A 22,393-nucleotide genomic window follows, 5' to 3' on the forward strand; every position below is an offset into this window, starting at 1 on the left:
AAGAGAAACACACAACTGTGTTTGAGGCCAAGTGTGTTTGGGAACACCTACAAGTGGCGTATAGCAAAACCAAAAATAAACTACTACAGCTTACACTTTAAATAATGAACGGAGTTACTAGAACACAAAGGAATGTTGTCCCACCTTTAGCTCATTGGTATTTAATATGACTGTCACCAGACTATGCCAAAAGAAAGCCACTCGTTTGCCAGCTCGAGACCACGGTCTGAGCCTGGTGTGAACTGTCATAGCCGTAATTAAGTTATGATCCAGGCAGCAGTGACGCTCTTACTATTTAATGGGAAACTTTACAAAATTGAAATTAGCCTTTCCTGTCAAAGTCTCCGTTCTCTTATTAAAAGTACATGTGGGAGGAGCGCCTGGGTGGCGCAGTCGGTTGAGCGTCCGACTTCAGCCAGGTCACGATCTCGAGGTCTGGGAGTTCGAGCCCCGCGTCAGGCTCTGGGCTGATGGCTCAGAGCCTGGAGCCTGTTTCCGATTCTGTGTCTCCCTCTCTCTCTGCCCCTCCCCCGTTCATGCTCTGTCTCTCTCTGTCCCAAAAATAAATAAACGTTGAAAAAAAAAATTTTTAAAAAAAAGTACATGTGGGAGAATCCCTATTTTTCAAATAAGAGTCAGATATGTATACATGTGTGTGTATATATACGTATACGTGTGTGTATATTATGTTCTAGAGAGAGAGAGGGGAGGGTTATATATGAGATATAAAGGGTAAATATCTGAATGTTAATAATGCTTATGTCTGGATAGGCAAATTTGAGTTAATTTCTATTTTCTTCTTATGTTTTATAACTTTTCTCCACTGAAAAGATGTATATATCAAATTTTGTATTGAAATAAAAACAAGAGAAGTTATTAACTAAGAATTAAAGCAAACTGGAGAACTGTCTTAAGTTTGGGAAAGGAAAGGAGAAGAACAAGGTTATAAGCTTATCGTGGTCTCCAGAAGAGTGAATATTTAAATTCAAAATATATCGAAGGCATTAATAATAGATGCAAACGAAAAATTCACTTTTTACCTTCTTCAATCCAAAATAGTGAAGAAATGATTTTACTTTAAAATGATGCTACGGCAAATGCATTTAGAAACTGAAAGAATGCAAAATAGCCAAAGCGGCTGCACTGGCTTTTTCACTGTCCCCTGCAATATATTCCTCAAAGTCTTCTTGTAAATCACCCCAGGCCAAGCGTCCCGACCAGACCCTATGACGACCGGTTAGTTTCACCTATGATTACGCTCTCTCTGTGTGGTAACAGATTGATCCGATTGATTTAATTCACAACTTACTACTGAGAGTCCACTCGTTACTCTTTCAAAAGATGCTGGTTGCAGGTACGCTATGTACAAGGGACTGTTCCAGGTGCCGAGGACGTTGTTCCTGTGTCACGAAAGGATTAAAGGTAGAGCAGTCTCTCTGAGTCTGGGCAACTCGCGATGGTGACAGGGAGCCTTGGTAATAACTTCTGCTGGGACAGCAGGTGTGCGCTGGGACTGTGCAGGAGGGAGAGAGACGCAAGGTGGGCTGGAAAGTCATTCCCGGCCCAACCGCTCTCCTGAGCTCATGCGCCATATTTCCAGCTGCCTTTCCGAGGCCTCACATCCGGTATTTCTAAATTATTGGAGCCTGTGCTTCTCATTCTTTGTGCCCTCTGATTCTACTATCATTATTCTGCTAGTCATCCGGACTTCACTTATTTAACTCTCTTTTAACTCTCCTCTTTCCTCTGTTTCACACACGGAAGCTGTCCATTCTCCCTTTAGAATGGCTTCTGTGTCCCCTCGTCCAAAGAAAGTCTGTCACCACCTAACGACAGCAGGCAGCCGCGCCCCATCCCTGCTAACGCTGCTCCTTGGCCAAGCCCCTGCTGGCCTTCTGCCCTGCTTCGCTTTGCTTTCATGACTATGCAAGAGCCAATCTGGCTCCCGATGGGCAAGGCCTGTAGGCAGCGCTCAGAAGAGGATTTGATCCTAGTGTTCAACGGGCATTTCTCAGTTGACGAGGATTGTAATAGGTGCCAGGAGGGCGTTCGAGAGAGGCAGCCTCGCACAGTAATTAGGACTCTGGAGTGAGACAGCATTGATTCGAATATGACATCTGCTGCTTCCTAGCTGTGTGATCTTAGGCAAGTCATTAGCCTCTGTATGCCTCACTTTCCTGGTCTGTAAAAGGGGAATGCAGTAATACCTCATAGGGCTGTTATAAGGATTAAATGAGTTCACATTAGTAAAGTTCTTATAATACTGGCTGCATGTAGTAAACACTCTATAGTATTTATTAAATAAATACAACCGGGAATGACCAGAAAAGAAGGCTACCAGGAGAAATACTGTATCTGGATAGCTCTGGCACCTAAACCACACGGAGCTTTCACCTGTCCTTCTTAAAAGGGTCCACTTAACAGCCTGCAACCAGTTCTCACCTAGCTTAATCTTTGCAATTGGAAATCTTAGAAAATGCAGTTCCTGGAGCCTCTAAGGACACAATGCATGCCCTCTGGGTCCAACAATGGAATCCCAAGGAGATGGGACATCTCGGCACGTCACAGGGGGATGCACTGCGAGGCAGCTAACCGCAGGAGCCCTGCATGTCTGCTTCCACGTGGTCTCTCTGAGGCTCCCCTCATACAGACCCTGATCATCAGGCTTCTGAGGAAGGGGCACAGGTCAGTGAGCGCCCATGACCCTTGGGGCTGGTGGCACCAAGCTTCAGCAAGTGGGAAGATTAGCAAGGACTTGCGACTTCCTACCCACAGAAAAATTCCCCAGATCCCGCTCACTCTTGGGGACCGAGGCATTCTTACTTTCCTTTGAACCATAATTGAAGCTTCCTCAGGTACTCCTTCTCATCCGTCCTTTCCTCATCCATGTGTTTCTTCACTGCTTTTCTCCCTCTGCTTCCTCTTTCCTTTCTAAACGAAATCCAGGATAAGTACATGTTGTCTGTACTGACTTGGCTGCCTTATCCTGAAGGGAAGTTCCAAGTCAGGGAAAAGGACACAGAGCAGGCAGGGGATTCTGGTGCAAGAGGACGCTGCAGAGATTGTGTGCTTCAAATCCCACTTTTTACGAACAAATAATGAAACAAGGGCACGCAGCAAGTCAGTAGCAATTAGAACCAGTCTTCTGTGTCCAGATCCATTTTTTCCACTCTCCTAGACCATTATTTAGGGGCTGTTCCCTCATTTGTCAGCCACTGGGCACCTGCTCCGTGATAGCCACTGGCCCATCAAGAAAAGTGTGAAAGGCGCCTCCATTCTCTTTCCTCCCTGACCACAGTTACAATCTTCTGAGGAATAGCTTGACAGTTATTGGAGACTGTCATGTCACTTGATGGATTGCCATTGGTACTTAGAAAAAAAAAACGTGAGTAAAGGATATTGAAGTAGCTGATTAGCATCTTGACTATGGTCTCCAGGGCCCCTCGATTCACAAGGTGTGATGTTTAATAGCAGGGCTTAGGAGCAAACAGCAAAACAAGGCCCCGGAACAAGGAAAATAGGGAAGGAATGCGAGCCTTATGGTGCGGTGCCGGCAGATGGGAGGTGACGTGGTGAATCTTTGCCCTGCTGATCTTGACGACTGTCCCACTCACCTTGTACTAGTGGCTATAGAGCCCACCAGCCCTCGGAGTGCCACAGGGGAGTCACACGGTGAAGGTCTCGCTACTCAGTGTGTGGGGAGGGATGTCACTCATTATGGTATTCAATGAAGTAGTCAGCTCTTACTGGCTGTGCTGTACCATTTTGTCATCTATATGTGACTGGCTCCTTTGTATTTCTTTTTAAATTATCAAGATAGTGGTATAGTAAGACAACCTCAAACATTTAGAAAATAGAAAATATGCACAGTTTGAATGCCCCACAGTCACTTTTGCCTACATGTTTTCATATAATGGCAGTCAAGGTCTTGTACAGAATTCTTGCACGGATTCGGTACCCCAAGTATGCGTTATACACCTGTTCTGTATCCAGTCAGTCCTGAGAATAATAAAAGTGAAGACCGATGATAGAAATGATGCCACAGTATATATTTCTTGACGTTTACAGTTCAAAAGCACTGTCTCACATAGGACATTTGGCTTTCACACCAACTTTGGGTCCTTATCCATGTTTTACATAAGAGAAAGCTAAGTTGAGCCTGAAGTTAACATACATAATGGTGACAGATTGAGAACACAGGTTCCATCAGCCACGCTGCCTCACTTGCTTGGAAATGGTGACTGCCCTAAAGGCGTTGATGATTTTGCTGAAAAAACAGAGTCAGATGAGTCAGTTCTATCAAAATGTATAAATGATCAACTGCCACATAAGTGACATAGAAAATGTGCAGCGATAAGGAAAACTTGCAAACAGCCTGGAAGAAAGGGCTCTGAGAGATAAGGGACGTGTACTATGTGTAAAATGTAAGCAGGAAGTGATGAAGAAAAGGGAGGAGGCTTTCTAAGGCTTTCGAAGAACATATCTGGACATAATATATACAGAAGATAGGCTATTTTTGGTAGGATTGAACCAGAAATGCCAGATCTGATCTGACATCTTCCCATAGGGCATCAGAAAGCATCCAAGTTTTAAACTGGAGAGTGACAAAGTGAAAGTGGCATTTTAGATAACTGGTCTGGTAACCTCGTGTAAGATAGATTGGAAAAGGAAGAGACCAGAGGAGGAGACAAAGTAGGAGGTTCTCGCGGTAGTCAAAGAACTGATAGCAGAGTGCCAATAGTAGAGACGGGAAGGGGCCAGGAGAGACATTGCACAGAGAGCTGATAGAATTCGGATCTAGAGAGATCTTAGAAGCACTTAGGGGACAGGAGAGAAAAAAATCAAAATAAGATGAATATTCCAAGCCCCTGCAGGTGGAAGAATGATGGTCCTACTAATAGATACGGAAAAGTTAGAAGAGGCTGCAGCCTGACAGGTGAGATGAATTGGATTTTAGAGAATTTTGGAAGACCCACATCAGGCAGGACCTGAGCTCAGACTTTTTTTTTTTAATGAGGACATTTGCGTAAATGAAGCTTTACACAGAAGTCCTGTGTTCTAAAACAGAAGAAAGCAGTAAATGAGTGGGAATTCTAGAGGTCTGCTCTTGGAACCTTCCACATCACCTCTGTGGAGCCGATAGGACTCCCTCGAGCATTATTCAGAGATGACTACTCTGCCCAGCACCCTCATTTGTAGACAATTGATCTGAGGCTTGTAGAGGTTAAGTAACTTGCCCAAGGTCAACCAGTTGTTAGTGGAAGAGTCAAGGCTAAAACTCTAGTCTGTGGTGCGTTTTGTGCCACCTCATGGCCACCCTCACGCTGGATTCAAGCTGGGTAGTGGCAGATTCAAGCAGACAAGCCCAGTGGTCAGCCAGTGACAAGAATGGAAGTTAAAGAGTTCAGTGTGATGACAGTTGAACCCAGGAGAGTGAAAGCCCTCTGGTAAAAGGGAATAGAGAAGAGAAAGTGGCGACTGAACTCTGGCAATTCCCAAAGTTAGAGTATAAGAGGAACAAAGTAACGCCCTTCTCCATGTGTAATGGGCCAGCAGAGGGAATTTAAAAACCAGTGAAAACTAAACAAACTTTAGGAGGAAAAAGACCAGGACCTTTTCTGTAACAGGAGCAAGTGTGACAGATGTCAGTGATGTCAGACATCACATGGTAAGAGACTGAGAAAAACAGTCACTGAGAATCTTTCAAAGGACAGCTTCATGGGCTGATGGATGAGAAAGTGGAGATTTCAGGTGGGAAGGCAGTAGACACAGTGGGTGTATACCACATATTCAAGCAGCTTTGTAATAGCAAAGAAATAGCAGCAAAGTTAAGGATTAAGGTCACGAGAATAATGAAATGAAAGGGATGACAAAAGGAGTCTATGAAGCTGGAGAAGCCATGTTCTTGGTTCTTAGGGGTTTGGTGGATGGAGGGGAACAAAAACAAAACAACAGGGACACTTCTAGATCAGCAAATTATTGAGAAAGAGCTTTTCTACACGGATCAATTCCTTTGGTCATTCCTCAAAGTGATTGACAAGGATTCTTAGAGGAGAAATTGCTGCCTTCAAGCAGCTGACTCTTAAAAAGTCTTTGAAAAAGTCCATGATATCTAGTTTCCAGTTGTTGAAAACCTCTTCTTCCAGCTCTGTAATGATTCCTCCTAAGTGTCACAGAAATTAGAGTTAAAAGGTGGACTGAGAAAAGATTTGTTAGATAATCGTGTCCATTCTCTTGCCAAGTGCAGAATTGTTACCCATTGGGCATTTTGTAGACTGGAGGGCTTTTTACTGTGTCACGTGAATGGCATTTCCACCACTCACCTTGGAATACTATTTCATAATCCTATTGATCTTACTGCGAAGAGACTTGGGATCCCCATCCTCATGTTCTTTCCTACCGTATACTTGATATACCATTAACAGTTTGTCCTTAGTAACCTTCTCGTAATCCTGTCTCCTCTTATCCACATCTAGTTTGCAGTCTTCAGGCATCTGAAACCCCGTCTCCCTAACATCTAGTAGACACATAATTCTTCAGGGCTTGTCACATCATCAGGGTAGAGGATTTCGATGTGATAAAAGATAAAGCGTCTTCATCATTTTACGTTTCTAATGATGAAACTTTTCTATTCTGAGAAGGTCCATTCCATTTTCTAGAGATGTGGGCTGAGAGAGAATAATAAAAGCAGTGATATTTTTAAGAAAGGGGCAAAGCCTTTCTAACTTGCGATCTAATGTCCCAGTAAAAAAAAAGTGTCCCTGATTACTTAATAGCTACGTTGGAACATCCTCCGTGGAGAACATGAAATTCATAGGCGGAGGCATAGACTTCAACCACGTTTCTTCCAGAGTTAGAGATGAAGCATACACTGGTTATGGCCTCTGATACCCTTGAAATCATATTCTTGAAATGTACTCTTTTTTTGACTATTTTTTATTTACTATCTATTTACTAATAGTGTTTCCTATTATGGCCGATTTGTGCCTAATGTGATGGGTTGTTCTCAGAAAAGGTTTTGGCAAGCCCTGTTTTGAGGACTACGGGCCACCAACCAGCCATCCCAGGCTTCACCAGATTTATCCTCACGGATCCAACAACCTGATAATTGCCCCACAGAGGCGCCCAGATGGAAGCTCATGCAGTGGGCTATGTGAAGGAGAGGAACACTGAGCTTGGGGAATCCACCTCTTCTATATCAAGTAGTAAGCCAGACTTTTCTTTGTCCCCGAAGGAGGGGACGTGAAGGTTGCTGGCTGCAAACACAAATGGCCTACAGAAAGAGCTGTCCGGGCCTTGCTTCTAAGCTCAAAAACCTCTACATCCTATTTTTCTCCAAAATATCTTGACAAGATGTCACGGAATACTTAAGTTCAACATTTCCAACCTTGGAGGCATCATCTCCTATACTTGCTGTTTTCCGGTTCACCAAGGTACTTGCACGTCCTTACATTTACTCATCCACCAGGCCATCAGATTTTTTTAGTTCTACCTCTTAAGTAGCTCTTACACTTTGCACTCTACACACCACTGACGTGGTTTTGAACCCTTATCATGAAAAGTAAACAATAAACAGGCTATTTGCAGTAGACCCCAACTTGGCATCCCTGCCTCCAATTTCCTTTCCCTCTGAACGATTTTCCTAACATGCGGAATCACTCACGTAACTCCTCTGCTGAACAACCTTCAGTACTTAAGCTTTCCAAGTAAAATCCAGACTCCTTATCATCATCTACCTACTTTTCCAGCTTCATCTACCGACATTTCCCATAAGCTTTCTTACAGACCTTTTATAAAAGACTTGCTTGCCGACCCCAGTGGGGGGGGGGGGGGCACACACTTCTTGACACTTTAGACTCAGTATCCTGAACACATTAGCATTACTTGGCATACAGTAGGCATATAATACACGTATGCAGCGTAAATATTCATTGGATGGCTGAACAGAAAACCGGGCTTAGCTGAAAATGCGACAGAGGTGTGACTTGGGAGATTATTTAGTCCCACATGCTCTCTGTGTTCTTTGCCTCAACCAGTCATGATGAAGGAGCTCTTGTGACAAACATTGGATGATCATTTAGATTTGTAGGCACTAAGGGGAAACATGGAAAGAGGGGATAGAAGTTGCAAATATGCTGCTTTGTTTTTTGTTTTAATTAATCTATTTATATTTCATTTTATTTTCTTTTAATTCCAGAGTAGTCAGATTCAGTGTTGCATTGGTTTCAGGAGTGCAATATGGTATTTCAGCAGTTCCATACATCACTCAGTGCTCATCATGACAGGCGTACTCCTTAATCCCCATCACCTATTTCCCATCCCTCCACCCACCTCCCCTCTGGTAACCCTCAGTTTGTTCTGGTAACCATCAGTCTCTTTCTTGTTTTGCCTCTCTGTCTCTTTCCTTTGATCATTTGTTTTGCTTCTTGAATTCCACATATGAAAGAATCATACGATGTTTGTCTTTCTTTGACTCATTTTGCTTAGATCCTCTATATCGTCATCCATGTCGTTGCAAATGGCAAGATTTCATTCTTTTTATGGCTGAATAATATCCCACTGTATATATAGACCACCTCTTCTTTATCCATTCATGAACTGATGGATAGCTTCCTTATCTCGGCTATTGTAAATAATGCTGCAATAGCTATAGGGCTGCACATATCTCTTGGAATTAGTGTTTTCTTTTATTTTTTTGGGTAAATACCCAGTAGTGCAATTGCTAGATCATAGAGTAGTTCCTTTTTAACTTTTGAGAAACCTCCATATTATTTTCCACAGTGCCTTTACCAGTTTGCATTCCCAGCAGCAGTGGAAGAGGGATCCTTTTTCTCCACATCCTCGCGAACACTTGTTTTTTGTGTTGTTAATGTTAGCCATTGTGACGGTTGTGAGGTGATAGGTCATTGTAGTTCTGATTTTCATTTCCCTCATGATTAACGATATTGAACAACTTTTCTTGTGTCTGTTGGCCATCTAGATGTCTTCTCTAGAGAAATGTCTGTTCATTTCTTCTGCCCATTTCTTAATTGGGTTATTCGTTTTTTGGGTGTTGAGTTGTATACGTTCTTTATATAGTTTGTATAATAACCCCTTACCAGATATGTCATTTAAAAATATCTTCTCCCATTCAGTAGGTTGTGTTTTAGTTTTGTTGTTTCCTTTTCTGTGCAGAAGCTTTTTATTTTGATGTAGTCCTGTTTATTTGTCCTTTTGTTTCCCTTGCCTCAGGAGACATCTAGAAAAATGTTGCTATGGCTGATGTTGGGGACATTACTACCTATGCTCTCATCCAGGATTTGTATGGTATCAGGTCTCCCATGTCTTTCATCCATTTTGAGTTTATTTTTGCGTATGGTGTAAGAAAGTGGTCCAGGTTCCTTCTTTTGTATATAGCTGACCAGTTTTCCCAGCACTTTTTCTTGAATAGACTTTTTCCTGTTGTATATTTTTGCCTCCTTGATTAAATATTCACTGACTATATAATTGTGGGTTTATTTCTGGGCTATTCTATTCTATTCTATTCTATGGATCAATGTGTCTGTTTTTGTGCCAGAACCATACTTCTTTGATTACTACAGCTTTGCAGTATATCTTGAAATCTGGGACTGTGATACCTCCAGTTTTGTTCGTCTTTTTCAAGGCTGCTATCACTATTCAGGGTCTTTTGTGGTTCCATAGAAATTTTTTGGATTCTTTACTCTAGTTCTGTGAAAAACGCTATTGCTATTTTAATAGAGATTGGATTAAATCTGTAGATTGCTTTGTATAGTAGGAACATTTTAACAGTATTTGTTCTTCCAACCCATGAGCATGGAATGCCTTTCCATTATTTTTTTTAGCATCTTCAATTACTTTCATCAATGTTTTATACTTTTCAGAGTACATACAGGTGTTTCATCTCCTTGGTAAAGTTTACTTGTAGGTATTTTATTCTTTTTTCACACAATTGTAAGACTGTTTGCTTAATTTCTCTTTCTGCTGCTTCATTATTAGTGTATAGAAATGCAACGTATTTCTGTATATTGATTTTTGTATCCTGCAATCTTGCTTATTTCATATATCGCTTCTGGTAGTTTTTTTTTTTTTAATTCTTAGGATTTTCTTTATAAGGAATATCATGTAATCTGCAAATAGTGAAGGTTTTACTTCTTCCTTACCCATTTGGAGGCCTTTTCTTTCTTTCTCTTATGTGTTTACTATAGCTAGGACTTACAGTACTATGTTCAATAAAAGTAGTGAGAGTGCAGTGGACATTCTTTTCTTGTTCCTGACCTTAGGAGAAAAGCTCTCAGTTTCTCACCATTGAGTATGATGTTAGCTGTGGGTTCTTCATATATGTCCTTTACTACATTGAGGTATGTTCCCTCTAAACCTGCTATTTTGAGGTTCCCTCGAAACCGGCTTTTATCATGAATGGATGTTGTACTTTGTTAAGTGCTTTATCTGCATCTATTGAAAATGATAATACGGTTTTTATCCTTTCTCTTGGTTTTATATATCACATTGACTGATTTGTGAATATTGACCTACCCTTGCATGCCAGGAATAAATCCAATTGATCATGGTGAATGATTTTTTTCATGGTAAATGATTTTTTTAATGTATCATTGGATTCACTTTTCTAATACTTTGTTGAGGATTTTTGCATCTATGTTCATCATAGATACTGGCCCATAGTTTTCTTTTTTGTAGAGTCTTTATTTGGCTTTAGAATCAGGGTAATTCTTCTATCCTGGAATGAATTTGGAACCTTTCCTTCCTCATCTGGTTTTTGAAACAGTTTGATAAGAATAGGTATTAACTCTTCTTCAAATATTTGGTAGAACTCACCTGTGAAGCTGTCTAGTCCTGGACATTTGTCTCTGCGCCCCCTGGATCTGGATTTTTGTTTCCTTCCCCAGATTTGGGAAATTTTCAACTATTATTTCTTCAAATAAATGTTATGTTCCTTTTTATTTTTTTCTCCTTCTGGGATCCCTATACTGCAAATGTTATTATGCTTGATGGTGTTGCTGGGTTCCCCAAGTCCATTTTCATTTTTTATTTTTTTTTCCTCTCTTCTGTTCGGCTTGTTTTCCATTACTCTGTCCTCCAGGTCACTGATCCGTTCTTCTACTTCCCCTAATCTATTTATTCTATCTAGTGTATTTTTAATTTCAGTTACTGAGTTCTTCATCTCTGACTGGCTCTTTTTTATGTTTTTGATCTCTTTTTTAAGGGTCTCACTGAGGTCCTCCACTCTTTTCTCCAGTCCAGTGAATGCATTTGTGATCATTCCTTTAAATTCTCTATGAGGCATGTTACTGATCTCTGTTTTGTTTAGCCCCCTTGCTGTGACTTGTTTTGTTCTTTCATGTGGGACATATTCCTCTGCCCCCCTATTTTGTCTGACTGTGTCTGTTTCTGTGTGTTAGGAATGTCAGCTACGTCAGAAGACATCCTATAGTGCCACGAAGCGCGGTGTCCCTTCTCCACCAGAACCTGGAGCTTCGGGGGGTCTCCTATGAATGTTGTGTGCACTCTGCTGTTGTGTCTCAGCTGCAGTGTGCCTCCGGTCCAGTCATCTGCAATGGCTGTCTTTGCCTGTTGAGGGCAGGGTTTTGGTCCCTATGTTGTTAGTGGGCCATTCTGGGCTGCCCTGGACTTGAGTTGAGTCAGACCAGGCATTTGCGAGAGATCCAGTAGCACCAAACTTGCAGGGTGCTTTCCGTGTGAAAGCTTCCTGAGAAGCTTTCATTGGTGGGTGAGGCCTGCGGCCATCCAGATGTCTGCCCCCAGCCCACTTCTGGGGCTGTGTAGTTGGACTGCTGTGTGGGGTTCTCTTCCACACTCCCTGGGGCAAGAGTCACGCTGGAGCGGTGCTGGCCTCTGTTGCACGTGCTTGTGTACTGCCAGGCTTGTGGCACGGCTTTGGATGGGCTCTGGCCAAGGACGTATTGTAGGGGTACGTCTGAAGGATAATTTGGGGGCAGGGCACACGGTGTTAGCAAATGCACCCGTCTGCTGTGGACCTGCTTTTATAACACCCCTGCTGCAGGGCTGGTGGGGATGAGTCCACAGGACAGCGAGGGGTCAGGGCAGGGGGTGTAGGCAAGGTCCTGTTGGTCTGCTGCGGGATGTGACCTCCACCTGCCTGGATGGAGGCGGATCAACAGAAAACAGCAGGGGTGGGGCATGCACTATTAGCTAGGTTTGCCGGGTCTGCTGTGGGAGCAGAGGCCCGGCTCAAGGGGGCGTGTCCACAGGAAAACAAGGGGTGGGGTGCACTGTTAGCAAGTTAGGTGGCGAGTTTGGCACACTGCTGGTTCCCACAACCATTGCTGCTGAGTGTCTATGTCTCTGGCAGGTCAAATGGTACCCTCCAGCCCCATTGTTCCTGGAGAAGCCTCCCAACAGTCCCTGCCCCTCCAGCACATGCTCTCAGATTAATAGACAAATCTCCCTCTCGTATACCCCAGGCTTTTTTCAAAGTGCTGCTTCTGTGTCGTATCTCTGCAGGGCTGTTTTTGTGCTCTTTTAGGGCATGGACTCAGTTTCCTCTTGCCTTGCTTCCTCACAGAGAGAGGAGCCCATTGATTTTTAAAGTTCCAGGAGTTAAGTCCTGCTAATCGTAAGAACTCATGAAATCGTGCCCCTGTGGTTTTCAAAGCCAATGGATGGGGATTCGTCTTTCCTGTGCAGGTTCCCTGTGCCTGGGGCGCCTCGGGTGAGAGTCATTTGTCTCCCCACTCCATACCCACAGTGTCCCTCCCTCCCTCCTGCTTATAGCCTCGTGGGTCCATTTAGCTCCCAAACACGTCTCTCTACTTTCTAGCCTCTTTGGTGGGGCTTCCTCTCTGGTGGCATCAGTGGGACAAGGTGAGCTTACTCCACCATCTTCCCTGAAGGTGTTTCTATTTTTAATTTTTTGAGGAATCTCCATGCTGTTTTCCACAGTGACGATGCCAATTTACATTTCTACCGGTGGTGCACAAGTGTTCCTCTTTCTTCACATCCTCACCAACACTTGTCGTCTCTTGTGTTCTTGATTTTAGTCATTCTCACAAGTGTGAGGTTATAGCTCATTGTGGTTTTGATTTGCATTTCCCTGGTGATTAGTGATAGTGAGCATTTTTTCATATGACTATTGGCCATCTATTTGCCTTCTTTGGAAGAATTGGCCATCCATAGGTCTTCTTTGGAAAAACGTCTATTCAGGTCCTCTGCCCATTTTTAAATAGGGTTGTTTGGAGGGTTTTTGGTGTTGAGCTGTGTAAGTTCTTCATATATTTTGGATATTAAGCCTTTTTTGGATATATCACTTGCAAGTATCTTCTCCCATTGAGTAGGTTGCCTTTTTTGTTTTGTTGTTAGTTTCCTTCACTGTACCAGAGCTTTTTATTTTGATGCAGTCCCAATAGTTTATTTTTGCTTCTGTTTCACTTTGCCATGGGAGACATATCTATAAAAAATGTTGCTAAGGCCAATGTTTGGGAATTTACTGCCCGTGTTTTCTTCTAGGATTTTTACATTTTAGGTTTCAGGTCTCATATGTAGGTCTTTAATCCATTTGAGTTTATTTTTGTGTATGGTGTTAGGAAGTGGTCCAGTGTTTTTTTCCCCTGCTGTATATTCATGCCTCCTTTGTTACAGATTAATTTACCATGTAAGTGTGGGTTTCTTTTGAGGCTGTCTATTCTGTGCCCTTGATTTATATATTTGTTTTTGTGCCGGCACCATATTGTTTCAAAAGCTGTAGTTTTGTAGTATCTCTTGAAATCTGGAATTCTAAAACCTCTAACTTTTTCTTTCTCAAGACTGCTCCGGCTATTCAAAGTCTTCTCTGGTTCCATTCACATTTCATGAGTATTCTAGTTTTGTGAAAAATACTGTTGGTATTTTAATGGCGGGGGGGGGGGGGGGGGCGGTTGCACTAAATCTATAGATTGCCCTGAGTAGTATGGACATTTAAAAAATATTCTTCTAAAACCACGTCTGTTTGTTTGTGTCATCTTTAGTTTCTCTCATCAGTGTTTTATAGAGTACAAGTCTTTCACTTTCTTGGATAAGTTTATTCCTAGGCATTTTATTCTTTTTGGCACAATTGTAAAGGGAGTGATTTCTTAATTTCTCCTTCTGCTATTTCATTATTAGTATATAGAAACACTGCTGATTTCTGGGTATCACTTTTGTATCCTGCCACTTTACTGAATTCGTTTATTACTTCTAGTAGTGTTTCGGTGGAGTCTTTAGGATTTGCTATATATATAGTAGTAGGTCATCTGCAAATAGTGACAGTTTAACTTCTTCTTTACCAATATGGATCCCTATTTCTTCACTGACTGCGATGGCTAGGACTTCCAGTATTATGTTGAATAAAAGTGGTCCAGTTCCAGATCTTAGAGGACAAGCTCTGTTTTTCCCCATCGAATATGATGTTAACTGTGGGTTTTTCATATATGGCCTTTATTATCTTGAGGTATGTTCTCTCTACACCCACTGTGTTGAGAATTTTTATCAATCATGGATGGTTAATTTTGTCAGCTGCTTTTCTGCTTCTACTAAGATGATCCTATGATTTTTTTTATCGTGTTTTGTTGATGTGATATATCATGTTAATTGATTTGTGACTACTGAACCATCCTTGCATTCCCAAAGTAAACCCCTCTTGATTGTCGTGAATGATTCTTTTAATGTATTCTTGAATGTGGTTTGCTAATACTTTGTTGAGGATTTTGCATCAGTGTCCATCAAGGATATTGGCCTGTAGTTTTCTTTTTTTTCTGGTGTATGTCTGATTTGGATACCAGGGCAATGTTGGCCTCATAGAATATAGTTGGAAGCTTTCCTTCCTCTTTTATTTTTGGAATAATTTGACAAGAATATGTATTAACTCTTATTTAAATGTTTGGCAGAATTCATCTGTGAATCCTTCTGCTCCTAGATTTTTACTTTTTGGTAGTTTTTTTCATTCCTGATTCAATTTTGTTACTAGTAATCAGTCTGTTCAGATTTTCTATTTCTTCCTGATTCAGTCTTGAAAGATTATTGTTTCTAGAAATTATCCATTTTTTCGAAGTTATCCAAGTTGTTGGCATGTAATCTTTCATAGTATTCTCTTATAAGCCTTTTTATTTCTGTGGCATCAGGTCTTCTCGCTCATCTCTGATTTCATTTATTTGGGTCCTTCTCTTTTTTTTCTTGATGAGTCTAGCTAAAGGTTAATCAATTTTGTTTATTTTCTCAAAAAAAAAAAAAACAACTCTTGGTTTCATTCAGTCAGTCTCTATGTTATTTTTTTCCACCCTGATCTTTTATCATTTCCTTCCCTCTACTCACCTTGGACTTTGTTCTCTTTTCCAGTTTCCTTAGATGTAAGGTTAGATTGTTTATTTGAGCTTTTTTCTTGTTTCTTGAGGTCAGCCTGTGTCACCCGTTTCCCTCTTAGAACTGCTTTCACTGCATCCCCCAAATTTTGGACTGTTGTGCTTTAATTTTCATTTGTCTCCAATGTAAATTTTTATTTCTTCCCTGCTTGCTTTACTGACCCGTTGGTTGTTTAGTATCATGTTGTTTCATTTCCACGTGTTTGTTTTTTCCAGTGTTTTCCTTGTGATTGATTCCCAGCTTCATACCATTGTGGTCAGAAAAGATGCATAGTATGATTTTGACCTTCTTAAATTTGTTGAGACTTGCTTTGTGACCTCATGCGATCTATTCTGGGGAATGTTGCACGTGCACTTGAAAAGAATGTGTATTCTGTTGTTTTTGGATAGATGTTCTGTATATATCTGTTATGTCCATCTGGCCTTACGTGTCAAAGACACTGTATCTTCATTGATTTTCTGCCTGGATATCTATCCATTGATGTGAGTGGGGTGTTAAAGTCCCCTACTATTGTATTACCATCACAGTCTCTCTTTATGTTCCTTAACATTTGTTTTATGTATTTAGGTGCTCCAGTGTCGGCTATATAGATATGTATAATTGTTTTATCATCTTGTTGCAATGATCCTTTTATCATTAGGTAATGCCCTTCTCTGTCTCATTATAGTCTTTGTCTTAAAGTCTGTTTTGTCTTGATACAAGCATTGCTGTCTCAGCTTTGTTCTGTTTTGTTTGGGTTTTGTTTTGTTTTGATTTGCATGGTAAATGTTTTTTTTTCCATCGCCTTCACTTTCACGCTGTATGTCTTTAGGTCTGAGGTGAGTCTCTTGTAGGCGGTGTGTAGATGGTCTTGTGTTTCGTTGTTGTTTTGTTTTTATCTTTTCTGCCGCTCTCTGCTTTTATTGGAGCATTTAGGCTATTCTCATTTAATTGATAGGTATATATTTATTGCCACTATGTTAATTGTTTTCTAATTGTCTTTTTCTTCTCTTGCTGTCTTTCTTCATGATTGATGAGTTTTTGTAGTCATATGTTTGGCTACTCTATTTTTTGTGTATGTATGATAGGTTTTGGGTTTATGGTTACCAGGAGGCTTATATATAATATCCTAATAGCAGTCTGTGTTAATTTAATGGTCATTTAAGTTCAGACATAATTCTTAAAAGAAGAAAAAAACTCTTTTCCCCCCTTCTCTTCCCTTTTTACTCCCTGCTCCATGTTTTATGTATATTCTATTATATTTTGTATCTTTTTATTCATATTTTATTACAGCTCATGTGGCCATTTCTTTTCCACTTAAAGAAGTCCCTTTAACATTTCTTCTATGGCTGGTTTAGTGGTGATAAACTCCTTTATCTTTTGTTTGGGAAACACTTTTCCCTTCCTTCAAATTCGAATCATAACCTTGCCAGGTAGAGTATTCTCGACTGTAGGTTTTTTCCCTTCAGCACTTTGATTATATCATGGCACTCCATGCTGGCTTGCAAAGTTCCTGCTGAAAAAAACAGCTGACAGTATTTTAATTTTTTTCAGTGTTTATTTATTTTTGAGAGAGAGAGAAGAGAGACTGAGTATGAGTGAGGGAGGGGCAGAGACAGAGGGAGGCACAGAATCCGAAGCAGGCTCCAGGCTCTGAGCTGTCAGCACAGACCCCAACACAAGGCTCGAACCCACGCACCATGAGACCATGATCTGAGCGGAAGTTGGACGCTTACCCAACTGAGCTACCCAGGCGCCCCCAGCTGACAGTCTTATAGGACTTTATAGGGCTTTATTTCCTTTCTAAGAAATTTTTTGCTTCTCTCTTGCTTTTAAAATTCTCTTTATCTTTAGCCTTTGACATTTTAATTATTGTGTGTCATCGTGTGGACCTCCTTGAGTTCGTCTTGTTTGAAATGTCCTATGCTTCTTGGACCTAGATGTCTGTTTCCTTCCCGAGGTTAGGGAAGTTTTCGGCTATTATTTCTTCATATAAATTTTCTACCCCTTTCTCTCTCTTCTTCAGGGACCCCAATAATGCAAATGTTTGTTTGCTGAGTGTTGTCCAAAAGATCCCTTAACCTGCCTTCATTTTTTTTAATTCGTTTCTGTTTTGCTTTTCAGCTTGTGTGCATTCCAGTACCCTACCTCCCAGATCGCTGACGTATTCTTCCGCATCTGATAATCTACCACTGATTCCCTCTACTGTGGTTTTTATTTTAGTGATTGTATTCAATTCTGATTGGTTGCTTTTTACGTTTTCTATCTCTTTATTGAAGGCCCCACTGAATTCCTGCACTCTTCTCGCCAGCCCAGTGAGCATTTTTATGATCATTACTTTAAATTCTTTATCAGGCATATTGCCTGTCTCCATTTCATGTAGTTCTTTTTCTGAGGGTTTGTCTTATTCTTTATTTTGGAGCATATTCCTCTGTCTCCCTGTTTTGCTTAACATTCTGTGTTTGTTTCTGTGGATTAGGTGTAACAGTTACTTCTCCTAAACCTGAAGGAATTATCCTGTATATGGTCATCCTCCAGGTAGATGGTGTGTGCTTGGCGATCTCTGCTGGCTGGCCTGAGCTGTGACGGGCATGGGCTGGGGACCCCAGGGCTTTCCACACAGAGAGCGCCATGTCTGGACAGCTGAAGCGGATGCGGGCCAGGGTGTCCTAGGATTCTGTGCGCTGAGGGCACCTGGCAAGACAGCTGAAATGGGTGTGACCCGGGCTGTCCGGGGCACCCTGTGCAAGGGGTGTCCTAGCAGCGTGGCTGGAGCTTAGGCAGTGTGGGTGCCGGGAGTTCCCAGAGTTTTCTGCACAGAGCCTTCCTTGACAGTGTAGCTGGAACTAAAGTGGGTGCAAACCAGGGGGACCTGGGGCTCGAAGCCCAGGGGGCACGTTGGCAGGATGGCTAAAGCTGAAGTGGATGTAAACCAGGATATTTCGGGACTCTCGGCGGATGCCCCGAAGGAGGGGATGGCGTTGAGGTGGGGTACAGGCCAGGAGGTTCTGGGGTGTTCTGTGTAGAGGGCGCCCTGGCAGGACAGCTTTCACTGAATTTGGTGCGATCTGAGGTGTCTCTGGGTACTCCATGCAGGGGGTTCCCTGGTCGGGCAACCAAAGCCAAGGCCAATGTGGGCAAAGGAGTGTTGGGGTGCTCTGCACAGGGGGCGCCCTGATGGGATGACTGGAACTGATGCAGGCACGGACTGGGGTTTGGGGCACCCTGGCAGAGCAACTGGATCTCAAACACATGGCAGCCAAAACATTCTGGAGTGTTCTACACGGGGGGGTGCCCTAGCCAGCCATCTGAAGCCAAAGTGGTGTGGGCCTTGAGCGTTCTGGGGGGCCTTGTGACTGTGATCTTAGCACGAAGGCTGGAGCTGTAGTGAGTGCTAAGGATATCCCAGTGTGCGCGCCCTGTGGCCGCCTTGGTGGGCTGGCTGGTAGGGGTGTGGGCTAGGGGTCCAGGGCTCACTGAGGCAGCAGGCCAGGACATCACTCTGTGCTTTCAAAGTGTGTGGGAGGGGTAGTGAGCGGAGACTGTGTATCAGCCCCTCCCACCCGGAGAGCCCTCCCACAGCTACCCCTACCATTAGCAGAATTCCAGAGCGGGCTGTTTTTCATGCCAGCTACTCTTTTAAACTGCGGCTTTGTGTGTGTGTGTGTGTGTGTGTGTGTGCCCAAGTGCATCCAGGGCTGATGTTTGCCTGGAGGACCTGAGGGTACAGACCTACCTCTGGACTATGCGTAAACCATGTTGTTCTCCGGTCCCTGTGACCCAGAGAGTGTCCCCACAACTCTTCTGCCATTTGGTGGAGCTCGAAGGGCTGGCTCTTAGGGATGCTGGTCACTCTTTTTAAAAAAATCTTTTTTTAGGTTTATTTTGAGAGACAGAAGGCATGAGTGGGGCAGAGAGAGTGGGAGAGAAAATTCCGAGCAGGCTTCACACTGACACAGCGCAGAGCCCCACATGGGGCTTGAACTTCCAAACTGTGAGATCATGACCTAAGCTGAAATCAAGAGTCGGACGCTAACGGACTGAGCTAGCTCAGCGCTCTTTTAAACCATGGCTTTTTTTTCCTGTGTCCAAGGACAGAGGAGTTCCAGGTCCCCAGTCCTGTCCCTCCCCAATGCCGTTCACCGCTTCAAAAGTGGGGGTTCCCTTCCTTACCCTGTCCCCATCACTTTTGCTCTCTTGCCATTCTGTCTTTTGTTGTGCAGAAGCCCATGCCGGAAGCCGGCTTGGGCTCCAGGGCACTTGGTCATTAGTACCGCTTTTGAGTGGCCACGGGTTGGTCCGCTTCCCCAGTGATGTTGTGGCCCCAAGGCTCTCAGTAGGCTTAGACACCCTTGCTCTATCATGGAAATGATAGTTCCCCTTTAGCGGGTTCTTGACACCCAAGTTATTACAACATCCAGGCACTTCTTGGAGCCTGCCTGATCGGTTTCATTCGGTCCTGTACTCTTCCCAGAACAGTTCTTCTCCCTGCCGGAGGAGTCAAAAGAACAGTGCCCTATGTACCCTGGGCAGAACCCACAGTGGTGCCCGGAGGCTGAAGCACTGCCAAGCCTCGGGTCTCTGTTGGACCCATGCCTCCTGCATTGCTGTTGAAGCCTCGCAGAGAGGCGTGTCCCCTCCAGAGTCACTGGCGGCGACCATGTAGGAGAACACCGTTTGTGGTTAGAGCACATGCTGCCATATTCGGTCTCAAAGATATTTCCCAGGACTCCTCTTTCCATCCTCATAGACACGACCCTAAGTCATCATCAGAGCAACAGTCAGTGGTAGGCGGTTATCGGCGGCTTGGAGAATCTGTTGGGACTTGCTCGACATGCCCTCCAGCTTTGAATAGGGGACAAAGGCCTAACAGCACCCTAGAGTGGTCTCAGCGTGTTCTGCCCTTGCCATCCCTTGCTGCCTCCTGATGTACTGCCTGCCCCTGGGGTCCAGTTCCCTTCCTAAGCCTGGATCCTCACCTGTGTGACGGCTCCAGGACCCCACTCAGTTTTGTCAGTTAACGTGGGCCTGTTGTCTGCTAAACGCTCCCCAGTAATTTCATTTGGCCTCCAGGTATCATCCAGGCTGTGAACAGATCACCCTCTCCTGGAGATACTGTTTCCGCTAATCCCCGAGGTTCATGATTTGTATTGTTCTTAAATGCTGCACTCATCATCCTCGGTAACGTCTTTCCGTCTCTTTCCTCCGAAACCTCTTCTAGCCCTTAAAACGCAGCCATGTTGTTTCCTCGCAGAGGGTATCCCTACATCTTTCCTGGAACTCCTCTTCTGATCTCATCTACGTCAGCCTTTAGGTTTAGTCTGTTTTAACATTCTGGACTATGCTTCTACCAGCGCTGATTCCCAAGATCCCTTTTGGGAAGTATAAGGACATCTTTCATCTCTAGTGGTACGGCTGGCTCCAGCCTTGCCTGGGACCATACTGACCCCTGTCCTTATGGGCACCCTCCCGCCGTCAGCCTCAGGCCTCAGGCACCCTCTAGCCAACCAGCATTTTCCTTCTGATCAATCCACCACCCCGCTGTGATTCCCTCGATTCTTTACCTTACTCATCTTCAGCAGGTAAGTGGGACCTTTAGAGGAGCCTCCAAAATGTTCACCAAACTGCAATTTCTTAGAGCCTTTTTTTTCCTGCCAATTGCTAATTACCCCCAATTTCCAAAGCAGTAGCTCGTAGGGTAAATTCAGCCCCCAGATCTTTTGTGATTGATATACACTGAGGTTTGTTATTTTTTTCTTCTTTTTCTTTTATTTGAATGCCTTCAGACAGCGTTTGTGGTCTTTACAGGTTCAACATGCTCCCAACTATTTCCCTATTCTTTTATCTGGCTAATTTTGTCAAGTTGAATTGACTAGATCAGCATCTATCCCTGTAACCAGTTCCTGTCCCGGTACCACCTGCCAAACCTTTTGCCCAGACCTTCTAAGTTCTCCTTTGTCCCTCCGGCAGATTTCTCATCATCTAATGGAGACAGTATCCTTAACTCTCTGCCCAATATGGCCATCCTTCTTTGAGACCTATCTTTCAGTGAGAAATGTCCCTCCAAGCCTCAGCTACCCTAATGATTCTATCCCATATATGTAGGTCTCTTATCGTTGCATTTGATTTTCTATTAAATCATTCTCCATTTTGAATCCTAATATCAGGTCTGGGAGAATAGGAGTTAAATGTTTTTTTTTTTCTGTTTCTCAATAGAAAAGACCATAGAAAGAACTAAAAATAGTTCAACTTCAGTGTTCCACATGTTACTGGTTTGTGGTATAATTCTTCATTTTTAGTTTCCGAAGAAAAGAATTTCTCAACCTTTGCTTTATCTCCCTTTTGCAGTTGTGTATAAGGACATCGACTTATTCAACTTAAACACTTCTAATGACAATCCTATCTCACCTTCCCAATAGGCCCTATTTCTCCACACACACATACAAGTTACTAGCATAGTATTATAAATCAGTTCGTACATGCTTTGGGGGAAGTTTTTTTATATCTGAAATAAAAGCATGTTTAAGTGGCTACAATAAAATAGTTTTTGTTAACAGAGATTAATCAAAACATGGACAGAAACCTAAGATAATTTATGCCAAATTTGCTACTTTTGCATAGTTACTTGGTTTGCTGGGAGCAGCAGCTTAGGAGCCTAAGTTTTAGTACTACTTTTTTATTGTTGAGCACATAGATCAATTACTTATAAAAGTTGATGTTCAGTTATAAATGGAAGTGATGACCTTTTTTTATAGAGTTGAAAAGACCAGGTGGCTCACTGAAATGCACAAAATCTCCATGAACACCCCTATGGTTTTTGTTTAACTTCATAGGAAATCAACGTGTTGACAGTCGCATTGGTCAACCAAGACCGAGAGAACAATATGGAAAAAAGAAGCCAAGGCTTAAAATCAGAGAAAGAAGCTTTGCTAATCGGTAAGGACATTATGTTTTCCTCGTCTGCTGTCTTAAATAATATTAAAGGAATTCACCTCCAAGTTGTTAACAATGCAGACAGCTCTGCCCTCTGGCCAGAGGTAAGATT

The 22,393-nt window shown here is 42.8% G+C and overlaps 1 protein-coding gene across 5 annotated transcripts in view; it reads left to right on the forward strand.

Moving 5' to 3' along the window:
* The window catches only part of ENOX1 (ecto-NOX disulfide-thiol exchanger 1), a 552,986-nt gene that overhangs the window by 506,519 nt on the left and 24,074 nt on the right, over nucleotides 1-22,393 (forward strand). For all 5 annotated transcript variants that reach the window (XM_047876641.1, XM_047876659.1, XM_047876649.1 and 2 more), the window contains one exon: nucleotides 22,182-22,284. In XM_047876641.1, coding sequence (XP_047732597.1) covers nucleotides 22,182-22,284 — 103 coding nt within the window. The remainder of the gene's footprint in view (nucleotides 1-22,181; nucleotides 22,285-22,393) is intronic.

This window comes from Prionailurus viverrinus, chromosome A1 (assembly GCF_022837055.1).
Source record: "Prionailurus viverrinus isolate Anna chromosome A1, UM_Priviv_1.0, whole genome shotgun sequence".
Lineage (NCBI taxonomy): Eukaryota > Metazoa > Chordata > Mammalia > Carnivora > Felidae > Prionailurus > Prionailurus viverrinus.